General features: G+C 39.0%; 3 protein-coding genes across 3 annotated transcripts; all 3 read right to left on the bottom strand.

The window, feature by feature from the left end:
* Positions 1-329: 329 nt before the first annotated feature.
* LOC148166562 (phosphoribosylformylglycinamidine synthase-like) lies at positions 330-6,714 on the bottom strand. Its single transcript, XM_088049340.1, has 5 exons — positions 5,664-6,714; positions 5,355-5,608; positions 1,571-3,363; positions 1,082-1,526; positions 330-1,031 (listed from the first exon to the last, which is right to left on the bottom strand). The coding sequence occupies exons 1-5, from the start codon at positions 6,485-6,487 to the stop codon at positions 394-396; spliced, it is 3,954 nt and encodes a 1,317-aa protein (XP_087905466.1). The 5' UTR covers positions 6,488-6,714; the 3' UTR covers positions 330-393.
* A 234-nt stretch (positions 6,715-6,948) lies between these two features.
* LOC148166563 (AN1-type zinc finger protein 2A-like) lies at positions 6,949-8,312 on the bottom strand. Its single transcript, XM_088048756.1, has 5 exons — positions 7,877-8,312; positions 7,785-7,827; positions 7,392-7,730; positions 7,273-7,342; positions 6,949-7,224 (listed from the first exon to the last, which is right to left on the bottom strand). Exons 1-5 carry the CDS (start codon positions 7,929-7,931, stop codon positions 7,045-7,047), a joined length of 687 nt encoding a protein of 228 aa, XP_087904882.1. The 5' UTR covers positions 7,932-8,312; the 3' UTR covers positions 6,949-7,044.
* A 1,008-nt stretch (positions 8,313-9,320) lies between these two features.
* Positions 9,321-17,856, bottom strand: LOC148166564 (uncharacterized). The gene is made up of 4 exons (XM_088048755.1): positions 17,752-17,856; positions 13,175-13,272; positions 11,588-13,000; positions 9,321-11,533 (listed from the first exon to the last, which is right to left on the bottom strand). The coding sequence occupies exons 2-4, from the start codon at positions 13,268-13,270 to the stop codon at positions 9,977-9,979; spliced, it is 3,066 nt and encodes a 1,021-aa protein (XP_087904881.1). The 5' UTR covers positions 13,271-13,272; positions 17,752-17,856; the 3' UTR covers positions 9,321-9,976.
* Positions 17,857-18,096: the final 240 nt, after the last annotated feature.

Consider the following 18,096-nt stretch of genomic DNA (forward strand, 5'->3'; position numbering starts at 1 on the left):
GGTTTATTGGATAATTGCGGCTCTAGTTGGGTTTTAATGAGATAAATTGAGGATACACGACGGGGAGCGGTGGTAACACGTAAAATAGCACAAGAGGTGTTTGTCAGACAAGGAAACAAGCCGATTTGTTGGTGTTTCTTATTTACGGTTTAGCGATAACGGAATTTTATACGAATCCTTATCTTATCAGAGCGCTGACTCACTTTCATGTGACCACTTGAGTCATGTTGAGCTGCTTTGCTTTAGAATCGCTTCGGATTAATGAGAATTGCACGTTTCAATGTCGTCAAAGCGAACTTTTCGGGTTTTAGAAATGGTGGATGCGCCGGGGCCATAAACTTTTTTTATTAAAATATATTTCTCTTACAACAGAAAAAGGAATGTTAAGCCACTCTAATAATAAACCGGGAAGAACTTGACGTTGGTGCACCATTCAAACGCGTTTCTAAACATCTTGTGCCACGGACTCTTCTGGTAGTGCTTCCAGTCCGTTGGGGTGTAAGGCCACAAATACGGTTGATCGCACCGCTCAGGATGCGGCATCATCGCCAGATGCCGTCCATCGTTTGAACAAATTCCGGCAATTCCCCCAATGCTCCCGTTGGGATTCATGGGGTAAATCTCAGTGGGGTTACCAGCATCGTCCGTGTATCGCAACCCCACGCAGTTATTTTCGGTGACTTCGTCGTAGACTCTGGAATTCTTAAAAGTGAAGCGGCCTTCCCCGTGAGCCACCCAGACGCCGAAAACTGAGTCCTCCATGTCTTTCAACATGATCGCTTTGGATTTCTCGATGCGGACGGTGCTCCATCTACACTCGAATCGCTCGGAGACGTTGTGTTCGAGCATGACTGATGGGGTGTTGTCGGGGGTTAGCTCGCCGACCCAGCCGATCATCGCCATGAGCTGGCAGCCGTTGCAGACGCCGAGGCTGAAGGTGTCGGGGCGCGAGAAGAAGCGGTCGAATTGCTCGCGGATTTTCTGGTTGAAGAGGATGCTGCCCGCCCAGCCCTTCGCCGACCCCAACACGTCTAAAAAAAGAAGTTGTAGAGTTAGTTTAACAGACTATGAAGAGTAGTACCCGCATAGCTGAAGCCTCCAGGGAAGATGAGCCCCCTGAACTGGTCAAGAACCGCGTTTCCGGACAGGAGATCCTGCATGGTGATGTCCCAGACTTTGAAACCTGCTCGGACCAAGGCGGCGGCCATCTCGCGATCGCCATTCGTTCCTTCCTCTCTTAGCACTGCGACTTTGACGTGGACGGGCCCCTTGATGGCGGAGTCTACATCGGGGTCAAACGACAAGCGGTAGTTGGGGTGGGACCTCCCTGTCAGCGAGTTAAATTCAGAGTCTGCACAACCCTTAAAAGTCTGTTGGAGCTCTAATTTGTAACTCGTTTCCTCCCACATCCGCATTAGAGGAAGAACTGTGCTTTCAATGCAGGCGTTGTTAACAGAGATCGTGATCTTGGAGTCGATACCGCAGCCGACGCTCTTCCCGATTTTATAAACCGGAACTTGGTGTTTCTAAACATGAAATTCAGAATCTGGGAGACAACAAGGGATCTTACCTGGAAGACCGCAAGACAGTGTTGTACGTCGCTCTCGAGCACCTCCAGCACCCATCCGATCTCTTCGGAAAACAAAATCGGGATTGGTTTGCCGTGGCGGTGCCCAATTTGGACATCAATTCCGCTGATTCCACCAAAGCACATCTCCAGAAGACAGACTATCAATCCTCCGTCGCTAACATCGTGTCCAGCTTGAACAGCACCGTCTCTTATAAGTTGTTGCGTGGCCACAAAGGCATTCTTGAGCTCCTTCACGTCTTCTACATCCGGTGATTCGTTGCCCAACTGTCCAAAAACTTGCGCGACTGCTGTGCCCCCCAAACGATTCTTCCCTTGTGACAAATCCACGAATAACAACTGCCCGGACTTTCCAGTCACCGGAACTTTGAGATCTGGAGTAACAACCTTGCGGACATCCGGGCAAGGCGCGTAAGTGGAAACCACCAAAGTTCCAGGAGCTTTAACGGTTTCTTTGCCAACCCGCGCCGCCATGCTTAGAGAGTCTTTCCCTCCGTCTATGGCAACCCCCAGTTGTGACATGATGTCGCACATGGCTTTACAAGCGTCGAAGAGAGCGGCGCCTTCACCGGGGAGCTTCGCCGCCCACATCCAATTCCCGCTGCATTTGACGTCGCGGAGGTCGGAGACGACGGCGAAGACGAGGTTTGAGAGAGCTTCGGCGACAGTCATCCGAGCCCCCGCGGCTGTGTTAACAAGACCTTTTATTGGTTGTTCGCCGATGGAGGAGGCAATCCCTTCGTAGCCAAAGTGGGAAATTGCCGTGACGGCGACGTCGGCAAGAGGGGTGTGCAGTGGGCCCACGCATTGTTGCTGCGCGATGAGGCCGGTAACACAGCGATCGACTTTGTTGGTCAAGTAGCGTTTGCTGGCCACGGATGGGAGGCGAAGGACGCGCTCCAGGGTGCTGTAGATGGAGAGGCTGTCCGGGAGCTTCAGTTCTTTGAGCAAGGGGAGTTTGCGGTCGAGTTTGAAGACCTTGCGCGGCATTTTACCTAAGACGTGGGTTAGTTCTAAGTTAAACGGGACGATTTTCTTTGATTCGTCCAAGGCTAAAACCATCTTCCCCGTGCCGGTGACTTCGCCCACGACATTAATGGGACACCTCTCCCTCTTGCAGATGTTCTTCAGGATCTCCAAGTCAGCCTTGTCGCAGAGAAGCGCATCGTTTTCTTGGTACTCAGCCCCCCATAACTCCAGAACGTTGATTGTGGGATCTCCTAACTCAAACCTGTTGGCATAAACGATGCCTCCTACAGGATCTACCAGTTCCTTCAGGACGTTCCCGTTGCCTCCCGCTCCTTGATCGTGGATACTAATAATTGGGTTTTCTTTCCCTAATTCCAGACAAGCTCTCACGACTCTGTTGAGCTTCTGCTCCATTTCGGCGTCTCCTCTTTGAACAGCGTTAAAGTCGAGTTCGGCTTTGTTATCTCCTTGTACCTCCACGGAGCTAGCGGAGCCTCCTCCAACCCCAATCCTGTACACGGGTCCTCCAATTTTAATAATTTGGTGGCCTGGTTTTGGGGGTAACTTCTCGGTCATGGACGCCTCCATACTGCCGATTCCTCCGCTGAACATGATCGGTTTTATCCACTCTTTGCGCTCGCCGTCGGCCACCAAACCGAAAGACCTCGCAAAGCCGGAAATTAGGGGCTCTCCGAATTTGTTGCCGTAGTCGGAGGCTCCGTTACTGGCTTCCACAAGCACCTCCAAGGGAGGAGCAAAGTTGTTGGGGTATTCCAAGGTGGGGTCCTCCCAGGGGAGATCGTAGCCTACAAAATGGTGGTTTAAGAAGTGGTCAATAATGGATTTCCCGAGGGATTAACATCATTGAGAAATCGGTGTATTAGTTTAAGGAAATCACTAGGAAGTTAGGGGAAATTAGACAAAATCACAAGGAAATCAGGGGAAATTAAACAAAATCAAAAGAAAATCAGGGGAAGTCGCACAAAATTAAAAGAACATCAGGGGAAGTTAGACAAAATCACAAGGAAATCAGGGGAAGTTATGCAAAATCAAAAGAACATCAGGGGAAGCTAGACAAAAACACAAGGAAATCAGGGGAAGTGATGCAAAATCAAAAGAACATCAGGGGAATAAGACGAAACCACAAGGAAATCAGGAGAAATTATACGAAATCAAAAGGACATCTGGGCAAGGAAGACAAAATCACAAAGAAGAAATCAGGGGAAGTCAGACAACATTACTAGAAAATCAGGAGAAATCAGGGAAAATTATACGAAATCAAAAGAAAATCTGAGGAAGTAAGACGAAATCACAAGGAAATCAAAGGAAGTCAAACAAAATCACAAGGAAATCAGGGGAAATTATGCGAAATCAAAAGGAAATCAAGGGCAATCAGACGAAATCACAAGAAAATCAGTAGAAAATATACGAAATCAAAAGGAAATCAGGAGAAATAAGACGAAATCACAAGGAAATCAGGAGAAGTTATACGAAATCAAAAGAACGTTATGAGAAGTTAGACAAAATCACAAGGAAATCAGGGGAAGTTATACAAAATCAAAAGAACATCAGGGGAAGTTAGACAAAATCACAAGGAAATCAGGGAAAATTATATAAAATCAAAAGAAAATCAGTAGAAATTATACAAAGTCAAAAGAAAATCAGGGGAAATAATACAAAATAACAAGGAAATCAGTGGAAATTATACAAAATCAAAAGAAAATTAGGGAAAGTAAGACGAAATCACAAGGAAATCAGAGGAAGTCAGACAAAATCACAAGGAAATCAGGGAAAATCAGTCAAAATCACAAAAAAAAATCAGAGTTAATTATACGAAATTTCAAGGAAATCAGGGAAAATTATACAAAATCAAAAGGAAATCAGGGGAAGGAAAACGAAATCACAAAAAATCAAGGGAAGTCAAAAGTTAAACAAAATCACAAGGAAACCAGGGGTAGTCATTCGAAATCAAAAGGAACCCAGGGGAAGGAAGACGAAATCACATGAAATCAGGGGAAATTAAGGGAAATCAAGGGAAGTTAAAAGTTAGACAAAATCATAAGGAAACCAGGGGAAGTTATTCGAAATCACAAGGAAATCAGGGGAAGTCAGACAAAATCACAAAGAAATCAGGGGAGATCAAACAAAATCTCAAGGAAATCAGGGGAAATTAAACGAAATCATAAGGAAATCTGGGGAAGGAAGACGAAATCAGGGGGAATTATACGAAATCACAAGGAAATCAGGGGAAGGAAGACGAAATTAGGGGAAATTATACGAAATCACAAGGAAATCAGGGAAAATTATACGAAATCAAAAGGAAATCAGGGGAAATTATACAAAATAACTAGGAAATCAGGAGAAATTATACAAAATAACTAGGAAATCAGGAGAAATTATACGAAATCAAAAGAAAATTAGGGGAAGTAAGACGAAATCACAAGGAAATCAGAGGAAGTCAAACAAAATCACAAGGAAATCAGGGAAAGTCAGTCAAAATTACAAGGAAATCAGGGGGAATTATACGTAATCACAAGGAAATCAGGGGAAGGAAGACGAAATTAGGGGGAATTATACGAAATCACAAGGAAATCAGAGGAAGGAAGATGAAATTAGGGGAAATTATACGAAATCACAAGGAAATCAGGGAAAATTATACGAAATCAAAAGGAAATCAGGGGAAATTATACAAAATCAAAAGTAAATCAGGGGAAATTAGACGAAATCACAAGGAATTCAGTGGAAGTTGGACGAAATCACAAGAAAATCAGCTAGGAAATCGAGAAAGTTTCCTCACCAGGAATGTTGAGGTTCCCCACTGAGTACCCAGCAGTACCAGCGATGCAGTACCCCCCTCGCCCAACTCCTTGGACATCGCGAATTCTTCCTCCAGTTCCAGTGGTGGCCCCACTAAACGGAGCAACCCCAGTGGGAAAATTATGAGTTTCCGCAGTAAAAATCAGATGAGATTCCGTGTTGGCTTCGCGGAGTTCGCTCATAGAGCCTGCAGTGATCGGTCTTAAGCTTCTATGGATGTAGCCTTTGATAGCGCTGGGAAAAAAGAAGTGTCGGCGCGAATGTTAAATTAACTTTGAATGATAATTACCTGCTGTTATCACTAAACTTGATAACATTATTAGGGTTCGTGTGTTTCTGCGTATCTACGATCATATCAATAAGAGATTCCTCGTGTTCAACTCCATCTACGATCATCTTTCCTTTGAAAAACCAGTGCCTGCTGTGCTCGCTGTTGGATTGGGCCAAATCAAACAGCTCCACGTTGGTCGGGTTGCGCTTGAGGACATTCTTGAAGAGATTCGTGTAGTATTTGAAGTCGGCATCATCGAACGCTAGCCCCATTTCAATGTTAATTTCTTTAATCGCGTCTTCGCCCCTTTTCAAAACGTTGATCTCCCGGATGTCTTCTTTCTTCGCCAATTTCTCGTTGAAGCTCCTCTTGGGCTTGTTTTCCGGCGTGTAGCGACACTCCGTCATCCGATCGTACAGAAGCGCCGCCAAAGCATCCACCCCTGAGGTTTTGGCCGGAGTTTCAAAAACGAACTTGTAACGCCGCGACACCTCGAGCCTCACAACTTGCCCCAACCCCAAATTGCGACAAATGGAGACAGCGTTCGTGGAGTTGGAGGTGGAGAAGTTGAACCTGGGCCCCACTTCCACCACGTTGGAGTCGTCTAAAAAGTGCTCTTCTTCTGATAGACCTTCTGGGTGGAACGGATCTTGCAACACCCATTTTAGTAGGGATTTCTCGTTCGCTGACAAGGGAGAAGTGGTCTCGACGTGGTAACACAACTCTGTTTGTACCCCCGTGAGACTGGGGTCTTTCTGTTGGAGTTTAAATAAGATTTCGCTCTTTTTCGCCGGGGTGAAACCGGGATGTAGATAAAAACGCGTGATGGACGTTGTGGCCATCGCGAATGGGTCACTACTGACGTAAAGAACGATTTGGGGGGTTATTTGAAGAAAATTGTGATAAAAGGTTATCGCGACGTGGCTAATCTTGTTTTTATGTTGACATTGTGGTCGGAAAGAGTTACTGAGTGGAGGCAGAGGCGTCCCTAATGGACCGCAAATTGAAGAAATTGGAGATAATTGTTTTGTTTGGTGACATGAATAACACGTGTCATTGATGGAAGGTAACCTAACTTTTCGTTGAGACGTCACTAATTTGAAAATTGGGGGGGAAATTTCAAATTTGTGGTCAATCAATAAAGAAATGAAGAGACGACGCCACTGGGGATTTACGCAATTATTCAAACGGTGTTCATGCAATGTTTATTACACAATGTGGAAAATAATTGAGTTAGCCACAAAAACAGATAACGAGACGACGTAATTAATGATTATCATTCAGAGGCAATAAAAAAAACAACGAAGATTGAAAATTTTAATAAAGGAACTTGCATAATATACATAAAATACAAATGTAAAGACAGTTAAAATCGGTGTATACAATATTAACGAGATAATTAAATAACAATACACTTGTCTCTGGTGTTAGATCTGGGGGTTGCCGTCGTCCCTTGATACTCCGACGCCTGGAGTTGTCTCGCAAGTGCCAGATCCATTTCTTCCTGAGTTGGAGTTTTCACATTTCCATTATCTTGCATTGATAAAGCTAAAGCTCTAGCCAAGGCCTCGTCTTCGCTCTGAAACTCTCCTCATTACAACCACACTAAAACAGTAGAAATAATTACCATCGTCCCGTGAACTTCACTGAATGGAGTGGCAGTGTTTTGATTACTTTGTCTCTTCATCGCTGCATCCCTGGAAAAAACATGAGAACTATAAACGCAGCGTGAGAGTTTTGTTTTACCATGCCCTCTGTCTGGTTTGCCCTTGTGGACCCTCACAATGATGGTCCTGGACATGTCTGTGTTTCAAACAGAAGTTTTGGCCGCATTCGTCGCAGATAACTGGAACTACTTCTTTCACTTTGCAGCCTTTCTTTGAACATTTGTTTATGAAGACTTTTCTTTTGGTTCTCGCAGGATCGGACTGGCAATCATTGTCTATGTGGGCCCCAACTACGTGGTCTGGTTCCTGGCCTTGGCCCACAGGAATGGGTTTATTGCATAAGGGACAAACAGGCACTTGGTTGTCTTTTAGATAAGCGTTGGCGCAATCGTGCTTCATATAAAAATAATGCTCGTCGCTAAAAAAAACAAAAAATTGGAGACAGATTTATTGCAGTTTGAGCGCAACTTACCAAAATATCTGCGAACAAACGTCACATTTGATTGGAAGAAAATCTAAACAATGGAATTAATAATTTTGTAGTGTGTTGGTACCAAAACTTACCTAATTTGTTGCAATTCTGTTTAGAACAGTGTTTACCCATGTCTGGAAACTCCATGGTGCGGCTTGAAAGGAATGTGTTTGACTGGTGCTCCGACACGCGATTTTGAATTTAAAGGGGAATTTGAAGTTCTGGAAAGCGCTAGCGTGTGCTAGAAAACCGCTTTGTTCATTCTATGTTGTGATTCATCACGATTTCAAGCAACAATTTTGTGTCGATTTTGACGTCTGTCAAGTTTTGAGGTTATTGTCAAAACGCGATGACTTAGCATTCTTTTCATGTATTGAAAACCGGAATAAAAAACTGCTTTTTATTAAAAGCGGAATTTTGACGAAAGTTGAGTAACAGTTTCAACGAATTGCCCGAAAATTCGTGAATTCTTCAAATAAAGATTTTTAATGTCAGCTGTCACTTTATAGGCGCTTGTTGGGATTGGTCGATGATGGATGATAAAAAACAACTGTATTGTTGGTTGCGTGTTTCCTCCAGTGATATGAGATGTAACGTCACTGTCAAATTTTCTGACAGCTGTCACTTGCGCGTGTGTTTAAGGTTATATTGTAACGGATCAGCAACAGTTTTTTTGCGCTCCCGTATGACTTTGTAAAAATGGAGGTTGTGGTATACAGGTGTCCCAGAACTCACGCCTAGCCGAAAAAGGGCGGATGCCGACAGCAATCAAGACGCCAAAAATGTAATTTGTTTTGTCCTGGTGTGCATTAAAATTGAGAAATTGTTTAACGAAAATTACCAATCTTAGAAGCTCAAGCACAAATAATAATAATGGTCTCTTAGCAACACGCGAGTATATCCTCCAGACCATGTCCTCGCGGCCTTGTGATTGGTCAACTTTGTCATGTCTTTTCTCAGTTTCGGTTGGAGTTGGAACTTTTTTTTCAGCAATTTACACATTCACAGCTTTTCCCGATATGCCCGGTTTTCGGCTAGGCATGAGTTCTGGGACACCTGTATAGTTGCCGCTTAGACGACGATATTCATAGATGAATATTCCTTTAATTTTCATTACCCCCCAAATTGCGGAAGTTTAAATTTTTTCCATACTTTGTTTTCTTCGTCTACATGGATTCTATAGTCAAAATTTTATAACTTTGGTTTAACTCCGCCTACTTTTTAAGTCAATTGTATTTTAGCTGGAAGTCAGATTTACTCTGCAACATTTTGATATTTGCCAGAAGCCGGGGTAGAAATGTCTACACATTAGAAGACGAAACCAGATCAAAATCGACGAAGGTTTCACTATTAATTAAATTCCCGCAAAACTGCAAATCTTTTTGACAAGTGTGACTGACACTAGAGTTGTCAAATTTTTTAATATGTTGTGTAAAGAAGGCTAGCCATTCCTTGATTCGACAAATTCAAATCGTCATTTGTTTATGTGGGCGGGGTTAACCAAAGTTTACAAAATTCCGACTATAATAGCTCCATCTGTTTTTTCATAATATCCTAGTTTAGACCAAATAGACGCTTTCAAAACCTAGTAGATTCTTATTTAAATCCCTCGACTTTCAACACCCCAATATTTACAGAATCAATCTATTCTAATAGCATCTCCTCTTTAACGACAGCTTCACCGTTTATTGGTAAGTCTTCGACTCATAGCCCTGTGGCCAATTGACAGAATAACAGGGCATTATTGTGTGAAAAGTTGATTTTGTGACATTTTATTTCAAATTTTTTCTCAAAATATTTTTTTATTAATACAATATACAAAGACTCTTAGATTATTTTATTAACTAACTGAAATAAGAAAATATCTAAAGAAAACTTATTTGTTGCCATATACAATTTTTGCTTTGTTTATATCAATATTGTCGACTAAGTAATTCGCTGCCACATGCAAGTTTTTTTTAAACACAACCCAACATAGATTTTGGTTCCAACGTATTTATACTCGTCTTTGTCAAAAATCTTGTAATACTTTTACTAGACTGTGTTGTGAAAAGCTTGTTATTATATGTTAAAAAAAACAGGATGTGATGTAACTCTGATTCATTAAATGGAATTATCGCATCACCTGAGAAAAGAAGTGAAACCGCATTAATAAGGTTGCGTATTGCTTCTTCATATTTTTCAGTTGTCCCTTACTCAGATTCCTCTATTTCACCATTTTCTTCATTACTTTCTTCGTCCTCATTTTCTTCATTACTTTCTTCGTCCTCATTTTCTTGTTCATTACTCCTTATTAGTAGCAGTCGATTCAGTGCTTCTATGTATCTCTCTATATTCTCAGGTTTGAGCTTATATTTGGTTTCAAAAAGCGACTGAGTGTAACATTGACGTTGGATTTCCGTCTTAATCTCAAAGTTTGGGATCTTTAGGACTACAGTATTCCCATTCTTCTCAACTGCATTCAACAAACCCTCATCCCACAGTAGCTGCAAGAAGAAATCCACTTGTTTCTCATTCAACTTTGTAGATGGAAAAGAAATCGTATTTTTCAACGCCAATATATTTTTAACTGTTGGCTCAGCTACTACTATCGAAATATTCTCGCCATTAATAAGTTTGTTGATTATCTTATATATCTCATCATGCACAAGCAATTGTTTTAAAAATGTCAGTAAGCGTGACTTGGCCCAATAACTGTCAAACATTGTTTTTCCTTCTTCAATACTGTAGCTCAAATAGTTTAGAACAGAGCTACTGTAAATCGTTGCCCCATCTTCATTTAACGTTTGGTATCCATTATACCACTTTTTAACACCATCAAAATCATTCACTGCTTGGAATGCAGCATTCTCCAACAGATTATGTACTTCTTGTTCTGTGAATCCATATGTTTCAGAAAACATTTTTTTTTGGAGGAACAGAGCATGAAATTGATTGTTTATCTCCCAGGAATATTCGCCTGATAAGCGAACAGAAGAATTAACTAATGAAAGTTCTAGACACTCGTTATCCTTCAAGCCTGCTGACAACATATCCCTAAGAAGACGCCCGAGGTATTTCAGGGTTTCATTATCCACCGTGTCTATAAGAGCGTTCATAATGGGCGCGTCGGCCTCGTCTACAAGTATAACAACTTTCTTGTTAAAGTGATCGTATAAGATTTTAGACAAGAATTCCAAACCTTTTTTTACATTCGTTTCAGACAATTCCTCCAACCTATTAATCTCACAATATTTCAAAAATAGTTCGATGCCCTCCAGTTTCTTATTTTTGAAGCTCTTAGAACCATCAGGAGCGGTTTCAAGCAGGTAGAAATGCTTTTTGAATGTCTCACAAATAGCATTCTTTAGGGAGTCTAAAATACCTTTTTCTGTTTCACCTCTCACACATTTAAGACTCAACGAAATCACTGGATATTGACCGCAATGTTGCTTAACAAATCCACCATGCTTTTGACCTAGCTTTAATTCCATAAACATCTTGTAATTATCAGAACTCTCTGGATTTGAAATTGGCCTTCCATCTTTATCCACTACTATAATCAAAAATACCTCGAGCATATTCATAAATGTTGATTTTCCAAAACGCCTCGGGGCTGTTATCTGGACCCCAGATGCTGAACATTCAAATAAACGTTTTATGCCCTCGCTCTTATCTACAAAGGTGAGTTTTGTTCTGACGACCTTAAAGTCCTCTGTAGTAAAATCGGCGACATCTGATGCTTTTAATGAATCTGGTATGTGCAGTTCCTATAAAGAAAACAAAAAAAAACATTAATTTAACTAGCAATGAACCACACTTACATATTTGAGCTCATCTTTGGTTTCAAAAAGCGACTGAGTGTAACATTGACGTTGGATTTCCGTCTTAATCTCAAGGTTTGGGATCTTTAGTACTGCAGTATTCCCATTCTTCTCAACTGCATTCAACAAACCCTCATCCCACAGTAGCTGCAAGAAGAAATCCACTTGTTTCTCATTCAACTTTGTAGATGGAAAAGAAATCGTATTTTTCAACTCCAATATATTTTTAACTGTTGGCTCAGCTACTACTATCGAAATATTCTCGCCATTAATAAGTTTGTTGATTCTCTCATGTATCTCCTGATGCACAAGCAATTCTTCTAAAACATCCAGTAAGCCTGAGTTAGACCAACAAGTGTCAAACATTTTTTTTCCTTCTTCAATACTGTTGCTCAAATAGTTTAGAACAGACCAGCTACTGTAAATCGTTGCCCCATCTTTATTTAACGCTTGGTATCCATTATACCACTTTTTAACACCATCCAAATCATTCACTTCTTGGAATGCAGCATTCTTCAACAGATTATGTACTTCTTCTTCTGTGAATCCATATGTTTCAGAAAACAATTTTTTTTGGAGGAACAGAGCATGAAATTGATTGTTTATCTCCGAGGAATATACGCCTGATAAGCGAACACAAGAACTAACAAATGAACGTTGCAGAAACTGGTTCCCCTTCAAGCCTGCTGACAACATATCCCTAAGAAGACGCATGAGGTATTTCAGAGTTTCATTATCCACCGTGTCTGTAATAGCTTTCATAATGGGCGCGTCGGCGTCGTCTACAAGTATAACAACTTTCTTGTTAAAGTGATCGTACAAGATTTTAGACAAGAATTTCAAAGCATCTACTACATTCGTTTCGGACAGGTGTTGCAACTCATCGCGGTCACAATATTTCAAAAATGTCTGGATGCCCAGTATTTTCTTAGTTTTGAAGTTCTTAGAACCATCAGAAGCTGTTTCAAGCAGGTAGAAATGATTTTCGAATGTCTCACAAATAACAACCTTTAGGGAGTCTAAAATACCTTTTTCTGTTTCACCTCTCACACATTTAAGACTCAACGAAATCACCGGATATTGACCGCAATGTTGCTTAACAAATCCACCATGCTTTTGACCTAGCTTTAATTCCATAAACATCTTGTAATTATCAGAACTCTCTGGATTTGAAATTGGCCTTCCATCTTCATCCATTATTGTCATCAAAAATACCTCGAGCATATTCATAAATGTTGATTTTCCAAAGCCCCTCGGGGCTGTTATCTGGACCCCAGATGCTGAACATTCAAATAAACGTTTTATGCCCTCGCTCTTATCTACAAAGGTGAGTTTTGTTCTGACGACCTTAAAGTCCTCTGTAGTTAAATCGGCGACATCTGATGCTTTTAATGAATCTGGTATGTGCAGTTCCTATAAAGAAAACAAAAAAAAACATTAATTTAACTAGCAATAAACCACACTTACATATGCATGAAAAACAATAAATCAGCAAAACGAATCAAAGAATAAAACAGAACGCACATGTAAAACAAAGACAAAAAACTACATTGCCATAATTATCTTGATCAGTCAATTCGTTATTACCTCTGTTGGTCTATTATCAGTTTCTTTGTCATGATCCCGGTTGACAGATTCACCCTCGGTATTCATTCTTCTTCTTTTCTTCTCTCTCTCGTCCATGTCTACAATAGAAGTATTAGTAATGAACAAATAAATTAATAAACATTAATGAGCGCTATTGCGAATTTATTGGATTATTAATATATGTATGTAATAATAAAACACATAATAATAGTGGAACTAAACAGTTTTGGAAAGATTGCTTGAAATCTCATGTTTTACCCCGTAATTGCGTGTGTTCCTATAAATCTCCTATTTTTAGTAATCATATTTCGTAAATATGTGAATTTTCTTTTAATCATCGCTCTGATGATGATAGCATTGCTATCGAAACGCGCGTCAGCATTTTTTGACAAAATTTGGTGTTTGGGAATAAATTGTAATTTTGATAATTCTTTTTTTAAGTATTTATTTCTCTGCTAAGTGTCGTGGACAGCGATATGATGGAGCTAATAACATGAAAGGCACTTATAGCGAAGTTCAAAAACTCCTAAGAGATATCGAGCCAAATGCGGTGTATGTTCATTGAGCTGCTCACAGTTGTTTCTAATTTCAGTATCTTGCAACCTGTCACTTTGCAAAATTTAAATGATAACGATTTGTTAGAAAAAGCTTTAATATTTGTCAATTTGTATAAAAAAGATAATATCGATCTCGTTTGCAAAGGAAATTCTTAGTTTTCGATCCGCTTTTCGACATGAAATAGAAACGTCATCTTCTATAGGAGAACTGGCTGACTTATTAATTATCAAGAATCACTTTATGTCTTCAGGCTTTTCTGAAGTCTGCGCTGCAATTCTGTCATTTATTACCATCCCTGTAACTACGGCTAATGCCGAGCGATCATTTTCAAAATTAAAATTGACAAAAACTTATCTAAGAAATGGGACAAGAAGGAAAGCAGCTTAGCTGTTTTGTCCAACATTCCATGGCCCGGAATTTGAACTTCGATGACGTAATTAACACTTTTGCCGAACAAAAAGCCAGAAAAAAAGAATTTTAATTATCTAAATTTGATTCTAAGACAAACATTGTAATTTCAGTTAAATTATTAGGTAATTGTTAAGCCTCATTTCCACGGTCCGTTCTAGAGAGAACAGAATTTGATTTACGATGGAATTTGAGTTATTGCACCATATTTTGCGGTCAGAAAATTTGCAAATCCTATTGCACCCTTGGTTTACAATCCTCTGTTCCGATTCGGGCGGACAAGCTGGTTGAAACGCCGAACCACCACACGGACTGCTACATTTGATGATAACTAAACAGTTTTAATTACTCCAATTCTTTTAATTTGAACACTAATTTTTTATCATATGTTAATATAAGGTAAATAACACATATAAATGTGGATTAATTTTAATAAAGATGGCGATAAATGCAGATATTTATTTCCTGCATTGTAATTTACAGAATCATTGCATGAAAAAAGGTGGATAAATACAGGTAGGTTTCTTATCTATGTAAGTGGATTAACCCTTTTGAAGTAATTGGCAGGTCTCTGTATTCTTATGGATTTAGTTAGGTTTATTACCTGGAGAGTTAAATTTTTTATATGATCCTGTAAATTAAATCTGCTAAATAGATTTTAGGAGAATTTACTTACACAACGTATCTGCGAAATAAGAAACTTGAAGGATCAATGAAGTTAAATAAATTCTGTACTGGTTCAACTCAACGAATTATCTTGTCTGTTCGACATCGGTTCGACGGACATTTCAACACAAAACCAAGGCAGAACGGACAGAACCAACTTGTTCGTCCGACGTGTTATAATTTTTAGGAGAAATAAATAGCTACGTATCAAATAAGCCACGTTCGATATTTGAGAATGACCTTAAATTTTATGACTTGAACTTTTTTTTGGCCATTTCATAAATAATAATCTGAAAACTGCAGCTACTATTTGATGTTAAATAACTTTCATTTTTACCAATCAATTGTCAGCAATCATGAAGTGCAATTAAAAAAATTAATTAGGTTCTCTGCGTTTCGTCTCGGTTCTCTGTCGAACTGTCCGGTGCGTTCTGGAACCGATGTGGAACAGACAAGATGGTTCGTTCGTTCAGTTGAACTAGTACAGAATGTTCTTAAATTTGTTTCATTTTATTCATAGTTCAAGTTACTTATTACGTGGATATGTCAGCTATGGTAATTTTAACTAATATTCAGAAAATTTAATTCTTAGAACAAAATTAAAAATTTAAATCTTCAGGTAATATCTCTGACCAAAATCCAAAAGATTCAATTCATAGAACGCAGACCAAGCATACAAAAATCCCTCTTTTTCGAACGTACAAAATAATTTCATAAGTTAGGTTCATTCTATGCGACCAATTTTATTAGTGTGCGTTCTGTGTTTTGTTCTGTGTTGAAATGTCCGCCGAACCGATGTCGAACAGACAAGATAGTTTGTTCAATTAAACCAGTAAACTTTGTATTGTAGGTAAATTCTCATATAAACCGTCGTAAGTTAGAGATTCAATTTATAGAACGAAATTAAAAATTCAAATCTTCAGGTAATAAGTCGGACCAAATCCACAAAAATACTACCTGTCGGTTTTTTCAAAAGGGTAAATCCACTCACAGAGATAAAAAACCTACATACCTGTATCCATTCACGCCTGTTTTCATACAATAATTTTGTATATTTCATTGCAATATTTAGCTTGATGTTAAAATAACTTCTCCACCAGTAAAATAATGTCAGGAATAATCAATTGAAATACAGTAACATTTTTTTATTCCTATTTAACGAGATTAATTATACAAAAATTCTGAAATGCATTGTTTATTGAAAGTTTTCTCCAAAGGAGCGGCTAATTTCAATTATTCTGTGCGTTCTGTGTTGAACTGTCCGGTGCGTTCTGTCTTGGTTCTGCGTTGAAATGTCCGTCGAACAAACAAGATGGTTCGTGCATTTGAACCAGTACAGAATGTTAATAAATTTATTTTATTTTATTTATATTTCAAGTTACTTAGTTCGTGGATATGGATGGTATGTTAACTTTCACTAATATTCAGAAAATTTAATTCATAGAACAAAATTAAAAATGCAAATCCTCAGGTAATAACTGACCAAATCCACAAAAATACAGACCTGTCGGTTATTTCAAAAGGATAAATCCACTCACAGAGATAAGAAACGTACCTACCTGCATTCATTCGCGCCTGTTTTCATACAATGATTCTGTACATTTCAATGCAGGAAATAAGTATGTTCATCTATCTACATTTATCAGCATATTTATTAAAATTAATCCACATTTATATGTGTTATTTACGTTATTAACATTATGATAAAAAATTAGTGTTCAAATTAAAAGAATTGGAGTAATTAAAACTGTTTGGTTACGATCAAATGTAGCAAGTCCGTGTGGTGGTTCGGCGTTTCAACCAGCTTGTCCGCCCGAATCGGAACAGAGGATTCTAAACCAAGGGTGCAATAGGATTTGCAAATTTTCTGACCGCAAAATATGGTGCAATAACTCAAATTCCATCGTAAATCAAATTCTGTTCTCTCTAGAACGGACCGTGGAAATGAGGCTTTATAGTTATAACGTTCGTATGTACAGCCGGGGAGAAAAAATCTTAGACGTGAATGTCATTTAACTGTCGCATGGTGTGAAACCCCCCTTAGAATTACTAACCTTAATTTTTTGCATTGTCAATTTTCACAGTTTTAATTTTTTAATTTCTAAATACACTGAATTTCCAATATTGCAAGAACCTGAATGTAAATTATACCGCTCTGTTCTAAAGAGATTATTCTAATTTTATCGACTTTAAATACTTCAGTCATGATAATTTTTAATTGACAACTTGTCAATACTTTGGTGTTTTAAACGTCAGTAATGACAATGACAGTAATGTACAGACTACACTCAAATTTTTGAAACGCCAAAAAAATCATCAATCAAGCCATCCAATGAATTTGCCACCGGCCTCAAACGGAATAGTTCCGCCACTGCGTGCAATAATTATGATCCTAAGAAATTAGCAGAATTAAGAAAGAAAGAAAGAAAAGAACTCTGAAAATATTTAAAAGAGCAATAAATGAACAAACTCAAAAATTGTAAATTAAACGGAAAGTCAAGTATTGTTTGATTTGGACAACTTTTCTCGATCATGAAACTACCAAACTAAGAGTGGAAATAACTTACAGTACGAGTCAGCCAGCTTTAAGCAGATATTTCCTCTGCGATATTTAAAAACACAAATTCAGATAATTGCCTACCTGTACCTAGTTTTAGGTTAAGTACAACACGTGTTACAACTTCCCAGCAATAGTATAATAAATACAATTATTCTAGTTATTAATTACTACCATGTTTTGGACGTGAAAGCAATGTTTTTCTTTTATGACACTGAAAAACGGTAATAACCAAATCTCTGGTAATAACAATGTACCACGTTCGTTGGTCAGGATTCCGTTATTTGATTTACTTTAATTTTAGTCACAACCGTTCAAAATGAACAGAATGTCAGACGAATTATATTTTACTTATAACATTTAATAAACATCAAGACATTTTACTTACCCAGTAAGTTCAAATATGCGAACCAACACACTCCAACCGCCAATGTCAACTGGACGAACAAGTTCAACAAGTTAAATGGAAACTGTATTATCGACTGATACAATGTCGCGTGCCAAAGTTACTGAAATTAACACACAGGTTTGCTACACAAGTTTTGAGCCAATAGAAGCAGGCCTCTTGAACTGGCGATGGAGGGAGAAAGTCTGATTGGCGGGTAATTTTTATTTGAAATTGAATTTTTTTCATTGCTATTATAGTTCGTACAGTGAGAGTTTGAATGACAGAAAAGTCACTAAATCTAAGCAATAAAAAGTATTCCATACGCGCGAAATTTAAAATAACAAG

The sequence above is a fragment of the Gnatocerus cornutus genome, unplaced genomic scaffold (assembly GCF_029298725.1).
Source record: "Gnatocerus cornutus isolate USDA-ARS CGAHR unplaced genomic scaffold, icGnaCorn1.1 ctg00000023.1, whole genome shotgun sequence".
NCBI classification, from domain to species: domain Eukaryota; kingdom Metazoa; phylum Arthropoda; class Insecta; order Coleoptera; family Tenebrionidae; genus Gnatocerus; species Gnatocerus cornutus.

What these genes read in the sequence shown, in the direction of transcription:
- LOC148166562 (XM_088049340.1), bottom strand. Translation starts at nt 6,487, where the DNA reads ATGGCCACAACGTCCATCACGCGTTTTTATCTACATCCCGGTTTCACC. An exon ending in GGGGAACCTCAACATTCCTG is followed by an intron (nt 3,364 to 5,354) that starts GTGAGGAAACTT and finishes ACCATTTTGTAG; the next exon opens with GCTACGATCTCCCCTGGGAG. An exon ending in TGGAGGCTTCAGCTATGCGG is followed by an intron (nt 1,032 to 1,081) that starts GTACTACTCTTC and finishes TTCTTTTTTTAG; the next exon opens with ACGTGTTGGGGTCGGCGAAG.
- LOC148166563 (XM_088048756.1), bottom strand. Translation starts at nt 7,931, where the DNA reads ATGGAGTTTCCAGACATGGGTAAACACTGTTCTAAACAGAATTGCAAC. An exon ending in CAAACCAGACAGAGGGCATG is followed by an intron (nt 7,343 to 7,391) that starts GTAAAACAAAAC and finishes TGTTTTTTCCAG; the next exon opens with GGATGCAGCGATGAAGAGAC. An exon ending in GTGAAGTTCACGGGACGATG is followed by an intron (nt 7,225 to 7,272) that starts GTAATTATTTCT and finishes GGAGAGTTTCAG; the next exon opens with AGCGAAGACGAGGCCTTGGC.
- LOC148166564 (XM_088048755.1), bottom strand. Translation starts at nt 13,270, where the DNA reads ATGGACGAGAGAGAGAAGAAAAGAAGAAGAATGAATACCGAGGGTGAA. An exon ending in CTGATAATAGACCAACAGAG is followed by an intron (nt 13,001 to 13,174) that starts GTAATAACGAAT and finishes TTTTCTTTATAG; the next exon opens with GAACTGCACATACCAGATTC. An exon ending in CCAAAGATGAGCTCAAATAT is followed by an intron (nt 11,534 to 11,587) that starts GTAAGTGTGGTT and finishes TTTTCTTTATAG; the next exon opens with GAACTGCACATACCAGATTC.